At 34.1% G+C, this 27,167-nt stretch overlaps 1 protein-coding gene across 1 annotated transcript in view; it reads left to right on the forward strand.

Annotated features, from left to right (window-relative positions):
- Positions 1–27,167, forward strand: part of LOC150107842 (cilia- and flagella-associated protein 251-like) — a 619,793-nt gene that overhangs the window by 88,563 nt on the left and 504,063 nt on the right. Inside the window, exon 4 of the mRNA XM_090392197.1 lies at positions 5,788–5,934. Within this exon, the coding sequence (XP_090248323.1) occupies positions 5,788–5,934 (147 nt within the window). The remainder of the gene's footprint in view (positions 1–5,787; positions 5,935–27,167) is intronic.

A 27,167-nucleotide genomic window follows, 5' to 3' on the forward strand; every position in this document is an offset into this window, starting at 1 on the left:
TACAGTCCTGAAGATACTTTCAGGTGCAAACTTTGTTTGCTCGCACTTGGATAAAGGATTAAACTAAATTTATTATACTCCTGAATTTATTAAGCTCATTATGTAATCTGCATTGGTAATTAAACCACGAATTCCATCTAGCATTTGTCATTTGTTCACGATCATTTCTCCTCTTACCAGCCACATAACAAAATAATTCCTGAAGCCCTTTCCCTGGAATGCAGTGCTAGCCTCATTTTTGCCTTCTTTGCTATACTAGTTATTTTCCTGCATCGAACATATTCCTCATGCAGCTGCTTTCCATGTTTCTCTTTATATTTTTTTCCATAACCTGTTTTTCATCTGTCGTTTTTGTGTTTGATTTTGTTAGTCATCTGCATTAAACTAAATTGAGTTATCTTTTTTGCTTGAGAAATGCAGAAAACTGAATTTTTAAAGAAAGTTGTGATGCCCTTTTACATTGGCCAAATTTGAATCGAAATGATTGTCTCTCTCTCCAAAAAATTGCTGCTGATAAATATTTCTTAAATAGTTCCTATGCGCTGCTGATGTCACTCTCCCTTCGGGACACGGTCAACTGGGCGACGGACAATTGGGTGACGGAATAAAAGATGAAATATGCAATTCTATTCTGTTGATATATTACCAGGTAAAAATGAATTAAAAGAATGGTATAAACAAAAAAATTTAAAAATCTTGCTTATAATTAAGTTTATTTTTATTGTATAGAATTACGAATTGTATTGAAGTTATATTGAAATTTCCCATAGAATTACGGTATAAACATAAAATTTGAAAAATCTTGCTCATAATTAAGTTTATTTTTATTGTCTGAAGAAGTATTTCTGAGCTTTACTGCATAAGGTGTCTTGTTTGGCAATTTATCATTTGGGCGTTTTATGTGCAGTTATTTAGTTTAATACGCATTTGCAAGATATTTTGACCTTCTATTAAACACTAAGTTGTTTGTTTGTTTATTACATCATTTCCAATATTTGTGTCAACATTACAGTTACCACGTGCAAAGAACAAGTTATTTGGGCATTCAGTAAATAAAAGATATGTATTCAAAATTTATAATCTTAATCGTATACTAAATTGTATATGTGACATCTAAATTAATTTAAATAAATTTCAAACTCTTGATGAAATAAAATTTGATCTCAAATGAAACAAATTGCTAAGTACAATTATATAGAAGTATAGAAATATTTCACTATTGATATGAATTTTTTCAGTACTATTTGAAAAATAGTACTGAAAAAATTCTTAATTATATCAATAGTGAAAACGTTTTTTAAATTTTATTTTTATATTTATATTTCTTGTTTCTATTCTTCAGAAATGGATATTTCAAGAATATTAAGTCAAAGAGACAAGGAAAAATATGCATATGCTTGGAATGGGTATCTTTATGTTGAAGACAAGATTTATAAGAAAGGCTCAATTCAATTTTGGCAATGTGAAAATAAAAACAAAGGATGCAAAGGTAGAATCTGGACAAGTGTCAGTGATGGATCACTAATTTCTGAAAAACAGGAACACACATGTAGCAGTTCTGGAAATGCGACCAGAGTAATAACGCAAGAAGATAGTACAACAGCCAAAAAATTAGCGGATACGGCAGTGAGCAACCCATCACAAATGAGAACTCAAGTTCTACAAAATGTTTCTTCTGCAGTAGAAGGAATGCTTCCAAATCATAGCAGTCTGTGCAGAAATATTCAAAGAAGAAGATTAAAAAATTTAAAAGCTCCAATTAATCCTGATTCTAGGGAAACAATAATTATTCCTGAAGAATACTTAAATTATGAATTCAGTCCATCACAATTTGAACGTTTTTTATTGGCTGATTCTGGATCAGAACAGGTCGACCCCATGAGAATATTAATTTTTGGTCGTGAAAGCCATGTAGTGTGGAGCCAAAGCATGAATGAATTATTTATGGATGGCACATTTTTACTTTCTCCCCCTCTTTTTGCTCAAATTTTTGTTATTTTGGCTGGAAAGGATGGAGGTCCTGTTTTCCCTGTTTTATATTGTTTATTACCTAATAAGACTTTTGAAACATACACAAAATTATTTTATATGATACATGAAATGTGGCCATTACTAGATCGCGAAAATATAAATGTTGATTTTGAAATTGCCATTCATCAAGTGTTACAGATAGTATTTACACAAGCTAACATAAATGGTTGCTTTTTCATCTCGTACAAAATCTTCGTAAGCATTTAGCTTCATGCAGTCTTTTAACCAGATATAATTCTGATGTGCAATTCGCTTTAAATTCAAAAATGATCACTTCGCTTGCTTTTGTTCCAGAACAAGATATTATTTACACTATTTCTGAACTTGAGAATCATTTATCCAATGAATTTGAACCAATTTTAGAATAGTTTATGAACACATACATAGGTAGTCTAAGAAATAACAGAACCAGAGCTCCACCGATTTTTCCCTCAAATGTTTGGTCTGTGTACCAAAGAACAATAAATGGAAGCGATACAACAAATAATTTTGCAGAAGCCTGTCATCGAAAACTGCAATTGAGCTTTGGCAGCAGCACAAGTCATCCAAATTTATGGATTTTTTTTTTTATAAATGGACTACAAAAAATTCAAAAAACATATGATGTTGATTATGAAAGAGCAGTAGCAGCTTTTCAACATAAGCACAAACGTAGACGTTATGTTGAAGCTGACCAAAGAATTTTGAAAAAAGTTATTAATTATGATAGGGAAAATATAATAGAATATTTACGTGGTATTGCATATAACTATAATATGAATTAATAAATTCAAAAAAATTGTCTTGAATTTCATATACTTTTATTGTATATATGTAACATTTGTAAATATGTTTGTTAATTACAAAATAATATTAATAAATGAATTAAAACAAAACTATATTTTTTCTTTATTTTAATACTGTGCAATTATACCTTTTAATTTTTAAATCATTTTTGGACCACTCTTTTTAACCATCTCTTTCTTAAACGATCCTACAAATTTTGATATATGATATAAACGAAAATATATAATATAAATATTTATTAACTAGCTGACTCATTTTTTTTGTATGGGAAATTTCAATATAACTTCTATACAATTCATAATTCTACACGATAAAAATAAACTTAATTATAAGTGAGATTTTTCAAATTTTATGTTTATACCGTTCTTTTAACTCATTTCTCAAAAAAAAAAAAAAAAAAAATTAAATTTACCTGGTAATAGATCAACAGAATAGAATTTCATGTTTGATCTTTTATTCCGTCGCCCAGTTGTCCATCGCCTAGTCGCAGTCACCCAGTTGTCGTGTACCCCTCCCTTCTAATTGCAATGTTGAATGTTGTAAGGATAAGGAAGTTATTTTGCTCTTTACAAGGCTGTGATAAGACCACACCTGGATTACTGTGCATAGGTTTGGTTACCCAGGTTCCAGGGGGATAAAGAAGCTGTGAGAAGGATGCAAAGAAGAGTTACCAAGATTATAACTGGATTATGGGATTTAGATTATGAGGAAAAATTGCGAGCATGTAGATTACAGACTCTTGTTAATAGGAGAAAGAGGGGTGATATGAGCAAGGTATATAAACCTTTGAATGGTGTTATAGGTTATTGTCTGGTATAATATTTCGTTATGTAGAAGGTTGGGAGAGAGCACCAGGGCATCCATGGAAGTTAAGTTTGTTGGCAGTAAAGAAAGGAGTAAGAGCTAGGTTTTTCTCTTACAGAGCACTGAATGAGTGGAATAGTTTTCCTTTAGGGGGTAGTAGCAAGTGTATCTAGTGTGAATGAATTTAAAAGAAGGTATGACAGCTGGTTTCGATGATTCATAACCACCCTCAATGAGTCCTTGACTCCCTGGAGATCTCAGATAATAATAATAATTCTTCCATTAAACTGCTCCAAGTTGATTTTTAAGATTATTCTTGCACCTACCTTATAATTCGACATGAATTATTTTTTCCCTGATAATTCTGAATGAATATTCGTCCCCCCAAGTCAAGATTTCATGGTTACACTGACCAAAGGAGATTAAGGATGACATCTCAGTTATAATCAGATCTGATACTAGGGCCAAATCCTCTTGATTCTTGTGTCCCATCACAACAATGCAATGCAATGTAAAGTATACACTTGGTGGGGAAAATTTGGAGGAGATAAGAGACCTTGGAGTGGTAATGGACATGATTACCTTCCCCAATTACAGGTAGAGGTGTTACTATATTATAGATAGTCTTCTGATGCTATTACCAGATCCAATGCTCTTAAACTCCCTCTAACACATGCAATTTCATGTAATTATCCCTTGATCTGAAGTTCAGAGGTCACATTGCATAAGTTATGAAGACATCACATCAGATTATGGCAGTGATGCAGAGGACCTTAACTCGTAGAAATAAAGAAGTTCTGGTTTCTTTGTATAAAGTTTTGATCAAACCTCATATGAATAATTGTGCACAGATTTGGTCCTCTGGTTTTCATGGTGATGAGAATATGTTGGTTCCAGAGAAGACTGACTAAGGTTTAACTGGCCTTTGGGATGTGGGATATGATCATGGACATTGAAGGGATGCAGTTTGCAAAGTCTTGTGAATAAGAGAAAGAGATGCAATATGATTTAGACATTAAGTTGGTAATGGGATGTTATCAGATTAATATGGAAGAAATTTTTCATAGAAACATGGGGAAAGAGTAGAACAAGGGAACATACCTGGAAGTTGTATAAAGTGGGTGTGAGCCAGGGCATAAGACAGAGGTTCTATGCATCGAGAGTGGTTGATCAATGGAATGCTTTACCTGATACTGTGGTGAATGCAGATACATTGAGTGAGTTTAAAACACAGTTTTATGGGCTTTGTATGTAACAGTGTTTGCCTCCCGTGATGACATCTCAGTGGTGTTCAGATGTGGACAGATTGAGGTGTAGTCCATGGAGGTCTAGTGTTAATAATAATAATAATAATAATAATAATAATAATGTCCTTATTAACTTCACCCATACACAAATTCCAGAGGTGATCCCTTGCTATGGAAGTGACTGGTTTATAGAAGTAGAGAGTACCTCCATCAATGGAACCTTCCTAAACTGGTATTTATAACTGGTTTCTTATAATTCCACATAAATTCTTTTCTTCTTGATGCTTATGCATTCACCCTCCAAGTCAAGAATACATGGTTACTCCATATCATTACTTATTAAATGTAATAAATTTCTGCAGCCTGAGAAAAACACATCATTTTGTATTATTTGTTGTACATTATAGTAATATATGCTCTGAACAAGGTTGTTGATCCATATCAACAGCTTTGTGCAGTTACTTAACAGGAAGACAAGTTGTTATTTATATTCATGTTTAGTGAAATGCCTAGCACATCCTTTTTTTTTTTTTTTTTTTTTTAATGTGGAATTAAGATACATTTGTAAGATTTTACCTTTCTAATTTTAAATTATTGTTGAAGTTTTTTCACTCTTGGTTATACTATAAATTAAAGATACTAAGGAATTATATACTTGGTTTAATCCTTTATCCAAGTGTAAGCAAACAAAGTTTGCACCTGAAGTATTTTCAGGACTGGGGGCAACTCATGGTAAAGATTTTGTGGTAAACTCGGGTAAACTTTTACCACGAGTTGCCTCAGTCCTGAAAATACTTCAGGCGCAAACTTTATTTGCCTATGCTTGGATAAAGGATTAAACCAAGTATATAATTTCTTGGTATCTTTAATTTATAATTTTAAATTATGTTTGCTTGATTTTAGAATGATTTTGTTTCAGAATTTAGTTTGGACATTTGGATTGAACTGCCAGATATCACTGATTAGTCTGTGTACAGCAGAAAGAAATGCTGTTTTTTATGCTTCTGGGAATGTGGGAGTTCTGTATGATTGGAATAATAACAAGCAGACATTGCTTGTTGGGCATGTAAGATATAAGTTTGATATATTTTGATCATCTTTTATTTTATTTGCACACAGATACTTGTTTTGTGAAATAATTCCACATGCAAAATTCATTCATTTAAAATAAACTTTCACATCTTTCCTTTTTATTATTATATGGCAATTTTATATTCCTCATTCCATATTTGATATGTATATATGTGATATGTATTTGTGTTTATTGGAATTGTAGTTTATTTAGAAATATCTTTCTTAACACTAACTGAAATTATATACACTCGGATTGTCTTTTATGCATATCTTTTTTATATGGTTTTGAAGTTATGCGATGCATATTTCATGCAAATTCGGGGTTTCCCTGTTGTACAAAATGAACAGTGTGTTGCAGCACAATATGGCATAACATTAGTAATATAAGCAGTGAGTGTCCATGAAGTTTAATTTTGCATCTGAGTAAGTGTTTGTCTTTTCATTATTGTAAGTCTATATTTTGCTAATTTTTATTTTAAAAATTTAATTTGGTTCAATGGAGGGAAAAAAGCACCAAAGAAAAGGAATTTCTTTGGAAATGAAAATTGCAATTTTAGATCGCTTAGCAAAAGGAGAGGGATCTGCAGCGATTGGTAAACATTTTAATTTAGGTGAATCTATTATAAGAGCAATTAAAAAGAATGAAGTCGCAATAAGAAAATATGTCATTTCTGGCACAAAACTAAGTGCCAAATTATCATCGTACTCAAGAGATGCTTTATTAGAAAAAGTGGAATGAGCGCTCGTAATTTGGATTGAAGAATTAACTCGAAGAATTCCTATAAGTGGTTATTTAATTAAACAAAAAGCTCCTCAGTTTTATAAACAGATGAAGCAATTGAAGCCATCTACTTCCGCTTCCCAGGCTGATAAAGAATTTTCGGCTAGCAAAGGATGGTTAACCGGGTTTTCAAAAAGGAATGCACTTCATAACATGACGATTTCAGGCGAGGTTGCAGCAGCCAAAAATTTTCATGAGAAGTTTGCCAAATTATTGAAGATAGTGGATATTGTCCCACTCAAGTGTTTAATGCTGACGAAACAGGATTGTTTTGGAAGAAAATGTCTAGTCAAATTTGCATCGCAAAATCTGAGAAAAAAAGTAAGTGGGTTTGAAGCAAGCAAAGATCGAGTAACGTTGTTACTTTGTAGCCATGCATCAGGGGATCGAATGTTGAAACTCCTCCTACTAAATCGATTTTTAAGACCATGTGCTCTAAAAGGCAAAGATCTAAAAGAGCTGCCAGTACATTGGATGGCTAATAAAAAGGCTTGGGTAACAACTGCTGTATTTACTGAATGGTTCAATAATTGCTTTGTACCAGAAGTGGGAACATATGAAGCGAAAAGCTCTCAATTTTAAAGTTTTATTAATTGTTGACAATGCACCAAGTCATTCGCATTTAGAACATCCAAATGTGCAGATAGTGTTTTTCCACCCAATACAATAAGCATTATTCAGCCATTAGATCAAGGCATAATTGTTACTGTTAAAAAATATTATGTTAAGCACACTTTTCAATTTACATTAGATAAACTAGAAAATGAATAATTAACAGTAACTGACGTTTGGAAAAATATTTCTATTTTTGACTGTTTAAATGTTGCATCTGCTATTGCTGAAATTAGACGACAAACTTTAAATGCCTGCTGGAAAGCAGCTTGGCCTGGATGTTTTGCAAACATTGCAACCATCCAAACATTACCAGCTGAAATCATTATTTTGGCACATGAAATTGGTGGAGAAGGTTTAGATACATTTAGCCAGAATGATGTTGACGAATTTCTTATAGATAATGCCTTAAGTGACGATGATATATTGGATATCGATTAACTTTAGATATCATCGAAGATCCAGAAAGTGATAGGAAGCAGAAGAAAAACCTGTCCCTTTCACTGTAAATATAATTCGAGAAGGTCTTGAACTGTGCAATAAATTGGAAAATCATTTTCTTCTTAATGACACAAATTCTGAATGAGCCTTTAAATTCCAACGTGAGCTGAAGAACTGTATGTCTGGATATTGCAAGCTGTATAAAAAATTAGTAAAATCATCATTGCAAAGTGTAATCATTGATTACATTGTCAGAAGAAAAAATCAGCAGAGAACGAGGGTGAAGCTAATTCTGTTTGTGAAGAACAATTGCTTTTACCATACTGATCTGATGCGCTGACTCTCTCTTCTGGTAATGAAAGTGATTTTGCACCAGTTCGCACACATTGCTGAATATTGTCTAATAGCGACAATAATTCTGATGAAAAAATGTTAAAAAAATTGTTACTTTTCAATAAAATTAAGTGAATAAAGCTTTAAACAAACTTAGGCATTCTTGAATTTTTATAAACTTTTTTATAGGATTTTAGGTTTATTTTAATTCATTGCTTCGGTTTTATGCAGTTTTAGAAAATTATGGAACATATCCCTAATTTTTCCACTTAAGTTGGGTCTTTTTATATGCGGTTTTCTGTGGAATGTATCTACTGCATAAAAAGAGACCCGACTGTATGATCTTTACACATATGTAAAAAACAAGAGGAAACTTAAAGCTACAACAAAACTTTGGGCATATCATCAACCTAGCAGATGCTATCTCTGCTCAAAAACTAATGGGCTAGTTTATATTTCACCGTAGATGGATGATTTTGAATGAATGCCTTTTGGTTGTAAATGATTTTTTCATCCTGGTGTATGACTATCGCTTTTTTTGATTAGCAGTATTATTATTATTATTTTGTGATTCTTCCAACATCTCCAAGCAATCCAATAATTCATTGTGGGAGGGCACGCTGCTCCACTACTACTCTCAGTCCTATGTAAACATCAAAAGACTGCTAAATCTTTTGATGTTTACATATGACATTTTAGAACTTTCAGTTGCATGTTAAAGTATGTCTCTACTTGAACTATACTGTATTCATAGCAACATTTATGTTGAAATTAAGACTTAGATCCACGATTAAAAGATAAAAAATAAGAAGACCAAAAGTTTAACCACATGCAACTCAAATCATGTACCACTAAAGAACTATTTAAAACAAATATTGCTTCCTCTCTTTCCAAAATCCCTGCTGATTCTCTTGATGCTGATGTCTCTTACCAACAGCTTTAACAGGTATGGAACAGGTCCTCTGATACTTTTGGTCCTTTATTTTTGTAAATACTTTTATACACCGAACAAGAGTTCACTTACGAAAAAAAAACACCCCCTCTGATGTTTCAAGTTCTTTACTATTGTTGTTATTATTATTCAGGCCTCCACGGAGTCAAGAGACTCATCGTGGGAGGACCTTCCTAGGAAACACAAAGTCTATCTTACCACTCCTTGAACTCATTGACCATTCTTGCTCTCACCACTCTATCAGCCAATGCATTCCATGGTTCAACAATCTACCACGCAAAGAAACCACTCCTCACCCTCTGGCTCATAGCTTCCTTTCATAACTTCAAGGGATGGCTAATTGTCATCGCTCCTTCCCACTGTTCCACAGAGCGAAAGAATGTCCCAGTATCAACTCTGTAACTACCTTTCAACAGTTTAAAAGTCACGATCATATCATGTCTCCTTCTATCTACCAAACTCTGCAGTCCATATTCCCTCAGCCAATCCTTATAACTAATATTGTACAGTCCTGAAACCATCTTTCATGATCTGCCTCTGTACCCTTTCCACAGTTAATTTGTCCCCTTGAAATTATATTATTCTCAAATTTGTTTTCCTGGACCAAATTTGGAAACAATAGTCTAAATGTGGTCTGATCAGGGTCTTATACAATGGAACGATAATTCTTTTATATCTGCAGGTCAGCATCATTCTCATTATTGCAGCAATCCTCTGGATTACCTTCACCACCTCTGCAGTATGCTCCCTGAATTTCAGTTTTCTATCAGTCATCACTACTAGATCTCTTGTCTCCTCCTTTCCTCCACAGCTCCTCCAGAGTATGCAGCATCCCATCGATGTGTCCCAAACCTCAAGACCTTACATTTTGCTGCATTAAACTGACACCCCATTCATTTGCCCATCTGTCTGTTTTGTTCAAATTCTCTTGCAGGTCTACCACATCTGCATTATTAGTAATAACTCTTCCCAGCTTCACATCATCTACAAACAACTGAATGTTCCCTTTCAATCCATTGACAGTGTCATTGATATAAAGGTTAAACAATATAGGTCCTAATACTGAGCAATGTGGAACCCCACTTGTAACCTTCTGCCTCCTTGATATTGCCCCACCATACACAACTCTCTGATACCTAACAGACAGCCAATCCTGAATCAGTTGACTAACCTGACATGTAAACCCATGTGCTGCAACTTAAGTATCAACTTATCATGTGGTACCCTATCAAATGCATTTGCAAAATCCAAAAAAAATGGCAGTATATGCCTTTCCCTTATCAACTGCTCTTATCACTTTGTTATAAAAGGCACTCATATTACTAAATCAAGAGCGTCCCTTAACAAATCCATGTTGATTCTCACAGATGACATTACCCTCATTTACCCAATGCCGTATATGGTCCATCACTAATTTTTCAAGACCTTAACAACTACTGATGACACACAAACTAGCCTATAATTAGACACTTGCAGTTTGCTACTACCCTTATGCAGTGGCACTATCTTACCTTTGTTCCATTCCCTGGGTACCTTTCCCATAGCCAGAATTTTATTGAAAAGCCAATAAGGTCAACAGAGCTGTCAGTTCTTTAGCAAATTCTCTCAAAACCCGTGGTGAAAGCAGTCCCACAGCTTTACTGACATCCAGAGTACTCTGTATTTGGAACTATATTCTTGCATTTCTAAACCTCGAACCTGCCCTATCCCTCTAGTATTAAAACCTATTCCTCCAGGATGAAATACTCCAATAAATTATTAAAGAACGTGTAAGTCCACAGTAATAACTTTTAATTAATAAATAATATACAGATATTTCATACTAAAACTAATAGTACATCTTCAGTGTTACAAACAGATAGGAATGGAATAGAAGTAATGAACATTCGGTGGATCACCTATTAAAATACATTGTTGTCGCGAGCTAGGAAATGAAAGCAATTAATAAATAATTAATATTTAAGATAATTGGTTTTTTAATGATTACATAAAATAAAAGTCTCCCAGATCTTTGAGAGAGAGAGAGACAATCATTTCGATTTAAATTTGGTCAGTGTAAAATAGCTTCACAACTTTCTTTCAAGAGGCGTTCATATTTGAACCTGCATCTATAAAGGAGAATAGCTTTCTCCCACTGGATATTATGGGTAGTGGTAATACTGTGTTGTGCTAGACCAGACTTCTGAGGTTTGTTGTAATCAGTATAATATTGCTGTTCTTTAATTCTTTTTCCCACAGAATGGCCAGTTTGTCCAAAATAAGAAACATCGCATTCACGTGGTATTTGGTAAACACCAGCCAAAGATAGAGATGACAGTTTATCTTTTGTAGAAGGCAATAAGGAAAAAATTTTATTGATAGGAATATACGTGGGAATCATTTGGTACTTTTTAAAAATTCTATCTGTAGGTTCTGAGATTCTTCCTGGAATGTAGGGGATTGGAACTCGCGCACTGTTGAAGAAGTCTTAGGTATTGGAACATAAGATTCAATTATCTGTTGGATTTGATTAGGGTGGTAATTATTAGATTCCATTAACTTTTTAATGATGGAAAGTTTTTGTTGTAAGATTTCTGGAGAAGAGCAAACTTTATGTGCTCTATTAATTACAGATTTAAGAATGCCAAATTTTTGAGATGTGTGGTGAGTAGACTTTTTATGAATATATCTGCCAGTAAATGTGGGTTTTCGAAAGAAGCTTGTAGATAAGGTACCAGAAGAAGTTCGAGTAAGCAGGATGTCCAAAAATGCTAAAGTACCAAAATTTTCCTTTTCATGGTGAATTGGATGTGAGGGTGAAGGCTATTTTTCTGTTGTAGAAAGGTGGAAAGCTCATCTTCAGTATGTGAGCAAATGGCAAAAACATCATCGACATAACGATACCAAAGAGATGGCTGAGGGTGAATGGATGAAAACATAGTCTCTTCGAATTGTTTCAAAAAATAGTTAGCCAAAGGTGGAGACAAAGGGCTACCCATGGTAGTACCCTCAACTTGTTTGTAGAACTTGTTTTTCCAACTAAAATAACCTGAATAGAAAACGAATTCGAAAATCTTTGCGATATCTGGAGGGTAATCTTCATATAATAATTTGACTGTGTCGGCTAATGGAATATTGGTAAACAGCGATACAATGTCGAAACTGACTAGTAACTCAGACTCTTTGATTTGTAGATCCTTGATTTTTTCAAGGAAATCTGTTGAATTTTTTATGTAGGATCTGGAATGTCCAGTGAGAGCACTTAAAGAATGAGACAAGACTTTTGCAATTCAATAAGTAGGAGAATCAGTGCAATTCATGATTGGTCATACTGGATAGCCTTCTTTATGGATTTTCGGGAGACCATATAGATGGGGAGTTCTTCCAAAGTAGGTTCGTAATTTATCCACAAAATTTGGGTCCCAACTGATGACCTCATCAAGTAATTTATTTAATTGTTTAATTTGAGAATTTGTAGGATTATGCGTGATCTCTTTGTAGGTAGAGCTGTCTTCTAAAAGAGTGGATACTTTTGTCTCATAGTCAGTCTTATTCATGATTGCAATAGCCTTTCCTTCATCGGCCTTAGAAATAGATATGTTATTATCTCTTCTTAAAAAAGTTAGCCCTTTGATTTCAGCATTTGATAAATTGCGTGGAGGTAATTTGCTTTTAAATAACGAAGTCGCAATTTCAGAATGCTACTTCGTTAGCATCTTCGCTAAAAAGTCCAGATAGATTGCGTTCTATATTATGTAAAAAATCAAGATACGTAATGCGTGTATAAATTAACTGCAAGATCAAGCAAGGCCTTTTGCTAAAGCACTGGTTTCGGTATTGGATAAAGGGCGATCGGAAATGTTAATAATCCATTTATTAGTAGAAGTGATGTCAGAGGTTAAGTTTTTCTTTTGCTTGTGATATAAAGAATTATATTTTTGCATAAGTCTGTGAAAATTTCTTTCGTAAGAATGGGTTAAAGATTGTTTTGATAAATGTGATTACATAAAAGATTGTTTTGATAAACGAAGAACAATATCTAGTAATTCTTCATTAAGAACAGTTGAAATTTCTTCTTCGAGATCCGAAATAGACTTAATATTAGAAGCTAATTCTTTTTTGGCAGTACGAAGTTAGTTACGAATTAAGGAGAAACTTGCACGAATGTAAATAGAGTGGGCTTCAGGAGACCAAATTGTTTCTTTAAACCTAGCAAATGTAGGAATAACTTTCTAGAACAATATCTAGTAATTCTTCATTAAGAACAGTTGAAATTTCTTCTTCGAGATCCGAAATAGACTTAATATTAGAAGCTAATTCTTTTTTGGCAGTACGAAGTTAGTTACGAATTAAGGAGAAACTTGCACGAATGTAAATAGAGTGGGCTTCAGGAGACCAAATTGTTTCTTTAAACCTAGCAAATGTAGGAATAACTTTCGTATCATGACATTTTTTGAGGAAGGCAATCCGTGCTCGAAGTTTACCTTGTAAAATCGATTGTTTTCCTAGTTTGCTTAGTAAAGTCTTCCCCGTGAAGGATGATGATTCTTATTTTTAGAGGTACCTGTGGCATAGTATAATTATTAAAGAACACGTAAGTCCACAGTAATAACTTTTAATTAATAAATAAGGTACAGATATTTCATACTAAAACTAATAGTACATCTTCAGTGTTACAAAGAGATAGGAATGGAATACAAGTAACGAACATTCAGTGGATCACCTATTAAAATACATTGTTGTTGTGAGCTAGGAAATGAAAGAAATTAATAAATAATTAATATTTAAGATAATTGTTTTTTTTTTAATGATTACATAAAATAAAAGTTCCCAGATCTTCGAGAGAGAGAGAGAGAATCATTTCTTTCTTTAAAGAGGCGTTCATATTTGACCTGCATCTATGAAGGAGAATGGCTTTATCCTACTGGATATTATGGGTAGTGGTAATACTGTGTTGTGCTAGACCAGACTTCTGAGGTTTGTTGTAATCAATATAATATTGATGTTTTTTAATTATTTTTTCCATAGAACGGTCAGTTTGTCCAAAATAAGAAACATCGCATTCACATGGTATTTGGTAAACGCCAGCCAAAGATAGAGATGACAGTTTATCTTTTGTAGAAGGCAATAAGGAAGAAATTTTGTTGATAGGAAATACTTGGGAATAAATTGGTACTTTTTTAAAATTCTACCTATAGGTTCTGAGATTCCTGGAATGTAGGGGATTTGAACTCTTTGGACTGTTGAAGAAACCATAAGTATTGGAACATAATTAAAAAACATCTTCTGGTACCTTATATACAGGCTTATCAAATCCAACAGATAATTGAATCTTATGTTCCAATACCTAAGGTTTCTTCAACAGTCTGAAGTTGTGAAGCTATTTTACACCGACCGAATTTAAATCGAAACAATTGTCTCTCTCTCTTTCTCTCTCAAAGATCTGGGAGACTTTTATTTTATGTAATCGTTAAAAAAAACAATTATATTAAATATTAATTATTTATTAATTGCTTTCATTTCCTAGCTCACGACAACAATGTATTTTAGTAGGTGATCTACCGAATGTTTATTACTTGTATTCCATTCCTATCTGTTTGTAACACTGAAGATGTACTATTAGTTTAGTATGAAATATCTGTACCTTATTTATTAATTATAAGTTATTACTGTGGATTTACGTGTTCTTTAATAATTATACTATGCCACAGGTACCTCTAAAAATAATACTCCAATAAAGTGTTCATTGAACAACTCCACTATGTCCTGTGCCTCAGTCACTCTATTCCTATTTTTATCCTGCAATGTCATTCTTCCACATTCATTTCTCCTTCTACTGGCCACATAGCTAAAAAATTCCCCCGTAGGATTTTCTTTGGATCTTAATATTAGTCTCTTTTCATATTCCAGTTTTTCCTTCCTTCCTTACCATGCTAGTCATTCTCATAGTCTGCATCTTATATTCTTCATGCATCTGTCTCCACTGTTCTCCTTTTATCTCTTCCGTAACCCCTTGTTTACCTGCAGTTCCTGTTTGATCATCCACATTATGTTTGTTTGTCATCCACATTATGTGCTGTATTAATTAAAGACTTGATAACACCAATTTTTTTTTTGAGAGGTGTGATGAGCAGACTTTTGATGAATGTTTCTGCCAGTAAAGATAGGTTTTTGATAAACAGTGGTTGATAAATGGTAAACCACCAGCCTTTTCTTTTTCCATGGTGAATTGAATGTGTGGGTGAAGGCTGTTGATCTCTTGTAGGAAAGTGGCAAGTTCATTTTCAGAATGAGGCCAAACAGCAAGGATATCATCAGCATAATGAATGCAATGAGAGGATTGGGGATGAATGGATGAGAACAAGGTATCTTCCAGATGGTTCAAGAAATAGTTTACCAAAGGTGGATACAAAGGTCTACTAATGGCAGTGCCTTCTACTTGTCTATCATCTTGTTTTTTCAGCTGAAATATCCTGATTCGATAACAAATTCAAAAATCTTTGCAATATCAGGAGGGTAATCATCATATAGTAAATTAATAGTGTTCATTATTATTATTTGACACCTCCAGGGAGTCCTAAGACTCATTGAGGGAGGGCACCTGCTCTACACCGCTCCGTCTCCACTACTCAACCTCATCCACAAACTGCCTCATCTACACCAATGCCATCTACTGTCCACCATCACCACTATTATTTTCACAGAAAATCACAAACATCCATGTCCATGGCGGGATTTGAACCTGCAGCCTTTTGGCTGGAGAGCGGATACACTAACCACTTGGTCAACCAGGCCGGCATTATCTAATGCCGGCCTGGGTAGATAATGGAATGTTGGAAAACGAGGAAACAATGTCAAAGCTGACTAATGAATCTGACTGTTGTCAAGTATATTCAAATACAAGAGTCAACAAGAGCTTGAGAAGAAAATTTGTATAGATAGGCTTAAGTATTGGTTGCTATTCATATACATTTAATTAATGTAAATCACTTGTTTATAAATTAATATTCATATAACTACCTTTAAGTTTATTTAATTATTTAATCAATGATATGTATTAATAGTGAAAAGACTCTGTATTAAAATATTATTAAGTTTATTTTATTTATTGCTATGTTAATATTATAAGAGTTTGTATTCAATATTTTAACTGCATATTAATTGAAGTGTAAATATTCTTTATTTTTTTCTGTGTGTAGAGGTATAACGTTATGCAATGCCTCAGTTTTATTATATTTTGTTTTGGTTGTCATGGAGATGTATGTAAGAGAGCAAGCGCTAGTTTAGAACAGAGCGGTAGATCGGTATTGAAGGACTGGAAAGGATTTTAGTTGAAGAGAGCACAAGAACAATTTCGGCGGGAAGAAGGAATATATAAGCTAGGAACACTGAAAGAAGATTTCATTCGGATGGAATCAGAGGAGAAGCACTCGGGGAATCAGAGTGCGATAATAGCGAGTCGGCAAGTCACTCAAGTAGCTAATTAAAGTCTACTAGTCGAAGAGGGTTAGCTAGTAAGTTGCAGAACAACAAATAAAGCAACGGAAGATAGCAAAGTAACAACCGGATGACTAGCGATAATTATGTTGAGATTTAATTCCAGGCCGACTTTTCAAGGATGCACGGAAACTTGAAGCATAGCACAGAGTAATTGAATTTAAATGATATCTGTGTTAAGAAATATAGTGCCTAAAAGATTAATTAAATGCCGGAAGCATAGGCAACTGTGCGTAAAAACTTCAAGTTAAGAATTACTGTGTGTTACCTTAGTTCAAGAGTTAGTAGAATACTGAATTGGTCAAGTGATGTCAAAGGTAGTACAAGCGTTTTGATCTGAGCAAGAATGTTTAACTATGTGAATTGCAACCGTTAATTTATTCAGTTATTACTAAGAAGATTTGTTTTAATGAGTGCTGTTAATTGTTTTTATGTGTATACAGTTATAAGAGATGTTCGTATATAAGTAGATGAACAAGGAAGATTACCGGTAAGAATTAACCAACTATTGATATTCCTATGCGGAGATATGAATGTGTTTCTTCATAGAATATCCCTACATTAACAGTAACTATTGCGGAGATTAGCTGGAGTGTGGAATTAAGAGTGTATACTTGTAAAGAAGAGTTACTGCACTTTTATTGTATTCGAAACTTAAGTAACTATGAGATATTAGTGTAATTGATCGCTAAGGAACTTTATGACATTGAACTTTATTAAATAGTTAAATGAACCTTGTGAAGACCATATTCCAGACAACAGATTAACCATTGCCTGAGATTGTATGACTGTAATACCAGATGAACTAAAATGTTTATAATACCTTATTCAGTGATTTAGATTAAAGTGTATAAATTGTAAGCCTAAATTAAATGTTTGTTTGTTAATCTAAAGTTGTATTTTGCCTGAATCTCTTTTACTGCACCATTCATAAAATATTCGAACCAAAGCGGGTGAATTAAATAAGTTAAATATACTCGGCCAGTATATATAATAATAATACATAAAAAAAAATAGTTGAGAGTTGGTTTTACTCTAATTCTTGGACTAATTTAGATATAGAGTGGCACAGTCAATAAATATAAATTTTCTCTATATTTGGATTAGAAATCAACTAGCAACTTATTTTTTTGTTCAAGAACATGTCAGATCCAAAGCATAGGTTAAGATGAAGTAGGATCCAACAAAATGGTGCAGCCGACAGGATTTGAATTCACTATCATAGGTTATAATGTTATAACATGGAAGGACATAAGAGATTGAAGAAGTTATTGTTTTCTGAACAGGTTGAAGTTATTGGGCAGGGAAACTAATATTGAAAAGGTTGAGTGTTAGAGAGAGAAACTTTAGCACTGATTGTGTATTTATTGATCCTTATAGGCAGAATAAATTGCAGAAGAGAGGGGAAAAAAATCGGCATAGGACTACGGTAGTTAGTGACTTATATATCAGTTCTAAAGCCGGTACAAGATCTAGAGGGAATCTGCAATTTTTGTATACCAATGCTAGAAGCATTAGAAATAAGAGAGAAGAATTTTTGGCATTAGTCAGTGAAATCTCACCAAAAGTTGTAGGCATTAGTGAAACTTGGCTGTCAGCAGAAGATGTGGTCACTGGAATTGAATGTGATGGGTACACTATTTTCAGGGAGGATAGAGAAGATAGAACAGGGGGAGGAGTACTGTTGATGATAGCTGATGTGTTGCAGCCAAAGAAAGTAGTATATCATGATGATAGACATGTGAATAAGAGTTCATTTGAGGCAGTCTGGTGCAAAATAGCGACCAACGCAACCAAATATACAGTTGGATGCTGCTATAGGCCAGGGAGTACGGGGGGAGATATTGAATTCATGCATCAGCAACTTAGTGCAATGAGTGAAGGCTTGGTGATTATTATGGGGGATTTTAATTACGGTGATATCAATTGGAAGGAGGAAATATCACGTAGCAAAAAGGAAATGGAATTCATACATCTTCTACGAGATAATTACTTGAAACAGCACGTAACTGAAGGGACACGTGGTGTGAGAGTGTTGGACCTGGTTATTGGTTCAGAGGTTATATGCATAAGTAAGGTGTCCTCGTTACCTCCAGTTGGTGAAAGCGATCATGTGGTATTGACTTGGGAGGTTGCAAAATCTGTGGATTTTTCTATTAAGAAGGGGTATGTACGGAACTACAGGTTAGGCAATTATAACAAGCTTCGGAGTGAGCTTGCAGCCATCCCATGGCAGAACATATTGCAAGGGAAAGATGTTAGCAGTGCTTGGAATAAAATCAGCGGGTATCTGAGGAAAGCAATATCAGATTGTGTCCCCATGGTTAGGAGGTCAAACAAGGCAGGCATTAGATGGATGAGCAGTAGTATCAAGCTTGAACTGCAAAAAAAGAAAATGTTATGGAGAATTTACAAGGAGAAAGGCGATCAGGACACCCATGAGCAGTACAAGGCTCAAGCTAGGAAAGTTACCAGCATAGTAAGAAAAGCTAAATCAGATTATGAGAAGACCTTAGCCAAAGAGATCAAGGGTAATCCCAAAGAGTTCTTCCGCTATGTGGCAAGTAAGAGGAAGAATGACTTCGGAAGGATAACCTTAGTGGGTGCTGATGGTATTGAGGTGACAAAATCAGATGTAATAGTCGAGTTACTGAGTGATCACTTTTCAAAAGTCTATCACCCAAGTGAGGATATCTCTATACCTACAGCAATACCTAATGTGAGAATTGAAGCTAAAGAATCAGAGGTATTAAATATATTGCAAAACTTAAATGCAAATACTGCGGTAGGCTTAGATGGAATATCAGCTCGGGTGTTGCGTGAATGTGCAAATGAATTGTCAACCCCTCTCACCTGGATATTTAACTTAAGTTTGAACTCTGGTATGGTCCCTAGGGAGTGGAAGTTAGGCAAAGTGGTTCCTTTGCATAAGGGTGGCTCTAAAACTGCGGTATTGAATTACAGACCAATCACCATCTCAGGAGTAGTGGTAAAAGTATTGGAAAAGTTGGTTAAAGACAAAATTCAAGAATGGGTGGATCAGGATATGATACTCTATAGAGGCCAACATGGTTTTGTTAAAGGTAGATCCTGCCTTAGCAATCTATTAACTATTCATAATAGAATAACATCTGAGTTGGACAAAGGAACTGGCTACACAGTGGTACTTCTGGATTTTGCTAAGGCTTTTGACAGGATACCCCATAGAACACTGTTACGCAAATTGGAGCAGATGGGAATGGATATTAAATTGGTGATATGGATAGGAGAATGGCTCAGGGAGAGATACCATAAGGTGGTGTATGGAGGAGCCGAGTCCAGAATGAGGCAGGTGACCAGTGGTGTGCCTCAGGGCTCTGTGCTTGGGCCAATGTTGTTTAATTTGTATATAAATGATATAGGAAACAGCTTAAAGGGAGATATTCAGTTGTTTGCTGATGATGCAAAGTAGTGCAATAAAAAATCAAGCTGATGTTGAAAGTTTGCAGGAGGATTTAAATAAGCTGGTAAAATGGGCAAAAGGAAATGGATGTCAGTTCAATGTGGAAAAGTGTAAAGTCATGCATTTTGGGATTAAAAGATTACCAGCTGTGTACTACATCGATGGAAAGGTACTCCAAGAGATTGATGAGGCTAGGGACTTAGGGGTATTGGTAGATAGGGAGATGAAGTTCAGAGGACACATTGCTAAGGTGTCCAAGATTGCACATAGGATTACTTGGTTGTTGAGGAACACACTGACATCCAGAGATAAAGAGGTTATTATTCCCCTTTATAAAGCATTGATACTTCCACATTTGGATTACTGTGCTCAGGTCTGGTCACCTGGATTCCTTGGAGATGAGGAGGCTGTGGAGAGGGTTCAGAGAAGAGTGACCAAGTTGGTGAGTGATATAAAAAATGCTCCCTACATTGATAGATTGAGAGCTTGTGGATTGCAGAGATTGGTTGATAGGCGAAGAAGAGGGGATATGATAGAAACATTCAAATTACTAAAAGGTTTTTATAGGATTGATGCAGGGGAAATGTTTCAGCTGTGTGAAAGTGATGGAAGAACAAGAGGTCATCTCTGGAAATTAAAGAAGAGTGTGGTTAACAAAGGTGTCAGAACAAGGTTTTTTGCCTGGAGGGTGGTGAATGAGTGGAATTCATTGCCTGACTTTGTTGTGAGCTCTTCATCTGTAAATGAATTCAAGAAGAGATATGACAGATATTGTTTTGCTAGTTTGGGTCTCCCGCGATGAGTCTACTGACTCCATGGAGATACCCGTAATAATAATAATATTAAGTATTAGATTTTGTAAGCGGAAAAAAAAAAAAAAAAAAGGTGATTCCAGGAACTTTGAAAGTAAATTAAGTGAATCAAGCGAGAAGTTATTTTAGGATTCTGATTTTTTTTTAAAGTTGTTGTTAATAGATTAATATGGCTGTTTTATCTAGTTCTAAAATGGAAGATAATGAATTTTTTCGTACAGTGAACCCACAACAGGTTTTTCCTCAGTTTTCAGGTGAAGAATCAGATGATGTACTATCTTTTTTAACTTACGTTGAAAAACTTAGAAATAGCTAATTGGACGGATTTTCAACTGTTAATTTTACTCAGAATAAATTAATATGCAAGGCTAGAACATATTTTAACTCATCTCCAATTCTCAAGGATAGATACATTAGATTATCAAATATTTAAGGACAACCTTATTTCTCAGTTCTCGAAGTTAAGAAGTATAGACCCAAACTTATAGAAGCTACAGAGAATCTTACAAAAAGATAAAGAAACTGTCACAGAATTTTACAATCGTTTATTGACATTATCTAACAGTTTAAATGTGACTAATGTTCAGAAACCCCACTTAGTATGGATTACTTTCCAACAATTTAGAATAGGATTACATGATAATTTGAGGGAAGTAATTCATAAGAAGGGAGCTACTGATCTAGAGGGGTGTTTTGAATTAGCAAAAAGGAGAGAGAGATTCCTAGAGGAGATGTATCAAATTTCCTCCATAAGGCAAATGTTAGTCCAAGATTGTTATGCTCAAGTCCCCTCCTTATCAACTCTCTTGTATCTGTCAGGTGGTACTCGCCTACCAAGGGCAACACCAGAAGAGCTTTCTGTTAATCCACAGGAACTATCTCTAAATAAGAAAATATTAGAAAATTCACTCAAACCTGAAGGAAAGGAAGATGAATACCCTATATTAGACCCTCATGAAATGACAAACCCTGAGTTAATAAGATCAACTAAGTCTATTGACAAATCTCCTTCTAACCTTGAGACTCTAAAAGGACAGGCTGAGCCTTTAAACCCTTGCAGATATGATCAATCATCTGACAACCTTATCAGCTATAAAGACATCCTAGATTCTTGTAGTTTTAATTCTCTAAAAATGCAAAACGTAACTATAGCCAAAGTAACTGGGAGATTGCCTTTGTCACTCATACAAGGTTTAGTCGAGGAGGTTCCTTGTGAGATTCTTTTAGATACCCGGCGTCTCCACCAATTTTGTTGGATCCTACTTCGTCTTAACCTATACTTTGGATCCGACATGTTTGTCACTACAATGTTCTTGAACAAAAAAATAAGTTGCTAGTTGATTTCTAATCCAAATATAGAGAAAATTTATATTTATTGACTGCGCCACTCTATATCTAAATTAGTCCAAGAATTAGAGTAAAACCAACTCTCAACTATTTTTTTTATGTATTATTATTATATATACTGGCCGAGTATATTTAACTTATTTAATTCACCCGCTTTGGTTCGAATATTTTATGAATGGTGCAGTAAAAGAGATTCAGGCAAAATACAACTTTAGATTAACAAACAAACATTTAATTTAGGCTTACAATTTATACACTTTAATCTAAATCACTGAATAAGGTATTACAAACATTTTAGTTCATCTGGTATCACAATCATACAATCTCAGGCAATGGTTAATCTGTTGTCTGGAATACAGTCTTCACAAGGTTCATTTAACTATTTAACAAAGTTCAATGTCATAAAGTTCCTTAGCGATCAATTACACTAATATCTCATTACTTAAGTTTCAAATACAATAAAAGTGCAGTAACACTTCTTTACAAGTATGCACTCTTAATTCCACACTCCAGCTAATCTCTGCAATAGTTACTGTTAATGTAGGGATATTCTAGGAAGAAACACACTCATATCTCCACATAGGAATATCAATAGTTGGTTAATTCTTACCGGTAATCTTCCTTGTTCATCTACTTATATACAAACATCTCTTATAACTGTATACACATAAAAACAATTAACAGTACTCATTAAAACAAATCTTCTTAGTAAAAACTGAATAAATTAACGGTCGCAATTTACATAGTTAAACATTCTTGCTCAGATCGAAACGCTTGTACTACCTTTGACATCATTTGACCAATTCAGTATTCTACTAATAACTCTTGAACTAAGGTAACACACAGTAATTCTTAACTTGAAGTTTTTACGCACAGTTGCCTATACTTACGGCATTTAATTACTCTTTTAGGCACTATATTTCTTAACACAGCTATCGTTTAAATTCAACATTACTGCCTCTACTTATTCTCTTAGTTACTCTGTGCTATGCTTCAAGTTTCCATGCATCCTTGAAAAGTCGGCCTGGAATTAAATCTCAACAAAATTATCGCTAGTCATCTGGTTGTTACTTTGCTATCTTCCGTTGCTTTATTTGTTGTTCTGCAACCTACTAGCTAACCCTCTTCGACTAGTAGACTTTAATTAGCTACTTGAGTGACTTGCCGACTCGCTATTATCGCACTCTGATTCCCCGAGTGCTTCTCCTCTGATTCCATGCGAATGAAATCTTCTTTCAGCGTTCCTAGCTTATATGTTCCTTCTTCCCGCCGAAATTGTTCTCATGCTTTCTTCAACTAAAATCCTTTCCACCCCTTCAATACCAATCTACCACACTCTGTTCTAAACTAGCACTCCCTCTCTTATATACATCTCCATGACAACTAAAACAAAATATAATAAAACTGAGGCATTGCATAACGTTATACCTCTACACACAGAAAAAAATAAAGAATATTTACACTTCAATTAATGCACAGTTAAAATATTGAATACAAACTCTTATAATATTAACATAGCAATAAATAAAATAAACTTAATAATATTTTAATACAGAGTCTTTTCACTATTAATGCATATCTTTGATTAAATAATTAAATAAACTTAAAGGTAGTTATATGAATATTAATTTATAAACAAGTGATTTACATTAATTAATAATTACAAGTTTAGCTTATGTGATGGAAGATTATGTTGGATTCTGAAACAAATATTAATTACTCAAATCTCTATATATTCAGAATCCAACAGTTGCTATTCATAACTACATCATGATATTATTCTTATTCTCCCAACTTCAATGGAGTTGGGAGAATCTCATCTAATGATGAGTCTTGTGACTCATCATGAAAGGTCACTGCTAGTCATCACAAAGTATCTCATACTACTGCTTTAACTTATTCACTATTCACACTTTTTCCAACCTCTAAGGTAATGCATTGTATGCCTCTAGCTTCTACTATCCTCCATGCAAAAACTTATTTTGTATCTTTTTACTCATGCAATCCAGGGATGGCCCCTTGTTCTTGTTCTTTCTCCTTGTCCTACCATATGAAAAATCTTCCCAGTGTCAGTCCTATAATAACCCTTTGACAGATTAATTGTCTCAATTATATCCCCCCCCCCTTTGTCTTTTATCAACCAAATTCTGTACTCTGCATGCCCTCAATCTGTCTTCATAACCAAACATTGTACAGATCTGATATCATTTTGGTTATCCATCTCTGCACCTTCTTCAAGGTTACTTCATCCTCTTCAAATCCTGATGACAAATCTGAGCACAGAAATCCAGATGTGGTCTGATCAAAGCTTTATACAATAGGCTCACCACACTCTTATCTCTTATGGTTAAGCAGCAATTCTCTGAGATGTTTTCACAATCTTTTTAATATGTCCATTGCAGCAATTCTCTGAGATGTTTTCACAATCTTTTTAATATGTCCTCTAAACTTCAAATTTCTATCTGTAATCACCCCAAGATCCCTTGTTTCCTCCACTTCTTCCAAAGTAACTCCCCATGTGAAGTATGATGCATTCCATTTGTGAATTCCAAATTTCAAAATATTTCATTTAGTTTCATTAAACTTATATCCTCATTAATTTTCCCACCTTTATAATTTATTAAAATCCTCTTCGACTTCCTAAACATGAGCATTAGTTTTTGGACAAAAATGAACATTAGCTCCTTTCATATACAATTTGAATTATTTGTACAAATATCTAATTAAGTGCTATGTGTTTACTATATTTGTAATTTTTTGCTCTAAGGATGCTGGCTGGAAATCCAGAAAAATATAAGTATAATAATTTATTTAATTATTTGCCTATGGTATTGTTTATACTTTGTAGCTGTTACAAGTGAGAAGAGAATTTTATCTTGAACAGAGATCTGAGTGTTATCAGCTTTATTTTTATTTATTTATTTTTTTGTGAGATATAAGATGACTGTATTTTGTAGTATTAGAGTTCAACAGGTTCTTATTTTGCTAGAGAATAGAAAGGAGATTAATGTTTAAGGCATTGGTTATCAAAGACCCCAAAGCTTGCAGCATTTAAGCACTACAGAGTTTATTAGATGATGGACATTTCAATTATGGACTTCATCATTGAAGGAGTTAGTAAGAAAATTCTGGAGGAAGAATATGGACAAAATTATTCAAGTACTTTTGCCTGTGCTTTGACTCCTCCTGCAATGAAGGAAAAATAATAGGGAATAATTGTAATCATTCACTATGATTCATCCTTAAATTACATAGTGAATGATCATAGAAGAAATTGCTGACCCTTTTACAAATGGCAGATGCCAGGCCATGTAATGGTAGCATTGCATGGTTTATGGTCTTCATTCTGCTCTTTGCAAACCTATGTTCTAGACCAGATCAGATACTCTGAAAATATTGACTAACTACACAAGTCTATTCAAATCACTGTATAGCCTTTTTCCCTAGTGGGTAAAGTTAGTTCAGAGATCTGCTATGTGACAGAATCTATAAACTTTTGAATGGGTGTTATAACATTTCAACTGATGAAATTTTTCATTATATGGAAGGTGGGAGAGAGAACATGGGGGCATCCATGGAAGTTAAGGTTGTTCTCAGTCAAGAAAGAGTTAAGAGCTAGGTTTTTCTCCCAGAGAGCAGTGAGTGAGTGGAATAATTTGCCCTTACAGGTAGTGAGTGTATTTAGTGTGAATGAATTCAAGGGTAGGTATGATAGCTGGGTTAGGTAATTTATAGCCTCCCTTGATGAGTCCTTGACTTCCTGGAGGCCTTAGATAATAATAATAATAATAATAATAATAATAATAATAATAATAATAATAATATTTGTGAGCTCTCTTTCTCTCTCTCTCTCTCTTCTCTCCTCAAATGTTTGGCAGGAAACATGGGCTTTTGTTAGTGGTCTTCTGTTTTGTGCCATTAGTTTGAGTATTTGGTAACTTTGTCAGTTTTTGATGTCACTCATGTATTGGGTTCTTGGTATCCCTCTACCAGTTCTTTTTTCTGTTATTCCCTCATTCAAATTTGTAGTCCAATCTGAATTCCTTATAGGCATCCTATGTTATTTCTCCTTTTTTCTAATGTATATAATATTTCTGCCTTTCTTAATACCTCTTCATCTGTAGCTCTTTGTCCATGTGATTGCATTCAACACCAGCACCACATCTCGAGTGTTAGGTCTTGATTTGTCTCTTTTTTGAAGAATCCATGTGTCTGATCTGTAGAGAGCCAAACTCCAGGCAAAGCTTTTAATAAATGACTTCTTTGATGCATTCTTTGACACATTCTGACTGTTATGTTCAATATTAACATCAAAGAATGACACATTCTTTGATGTTAATACTGTTCTTTTCTTGTTAAATGCCTTTTTTGTTTGTGCTATTCTTCTTCTCACATCTTTTCTGCTTCTCCCATCTGCTGTTATTAGGCTTCCTAAGTAGGTAAATTCCTTTACTTACCTTAATCTTTTCCCTTCCAATGAGATATTTATGAATTTCTTTCCATTCCTGGCATATTTCATTGCCTATTTTTTCCTTCCTCTTCACTGATTTTCATCTTGTCCATCATTTAGGAGTTTATTCATCTCTGCAAGTGATTCTTTAGTTCATTTTTTGCTATTAAGGCTATGCTGCCCACTTATTGTATTATAAAGCCTACCATCGATCTTTATTCCTTTGTTGATTTTTTTTCTTTAAATTCCTTCAGAGTCTCTTCGATGTAAATATTAAAAAGCAGTGGTAGTAGCCCACAATCTTGTCTAATGCCCTTTCTTATTTTAATTTCTTTATCTTGTTTTCTTATGACTGCAGTTTGATTTTTATATAGCTGATAAATCAGTCTTCTGTGATTGCAATCTATCTTCAGAATTTTGAGGACTTTGAACATTATGAGTATGTTGATTTTCTTCAATCAAGAAAATTAATGTGATAAAAATATAGCTAACACTGGGTTTATAGGTCATAATAATTATTTACTAAAACCTACTAGTTTTTCCACTTAAGTTAGTGGCATCATCTGGGTTTGGGATGAA

This window comes from Typopeltis vanoorti, chromosome 4 (assembly GCF_054136105.1).
Source record: "Typopeltis vanoorti isolate ZY-2024b chromosome 4, IOZ_Tvanoo_1.0, whole genome shotgun sequence".
NCBI classification, from domain to species: Eukaryota; Metazoa; Arthropoda; class Arachnida; order Uropygi; family Thelyphonidae; genus Typopeltis; species Typopeltis vanoorti.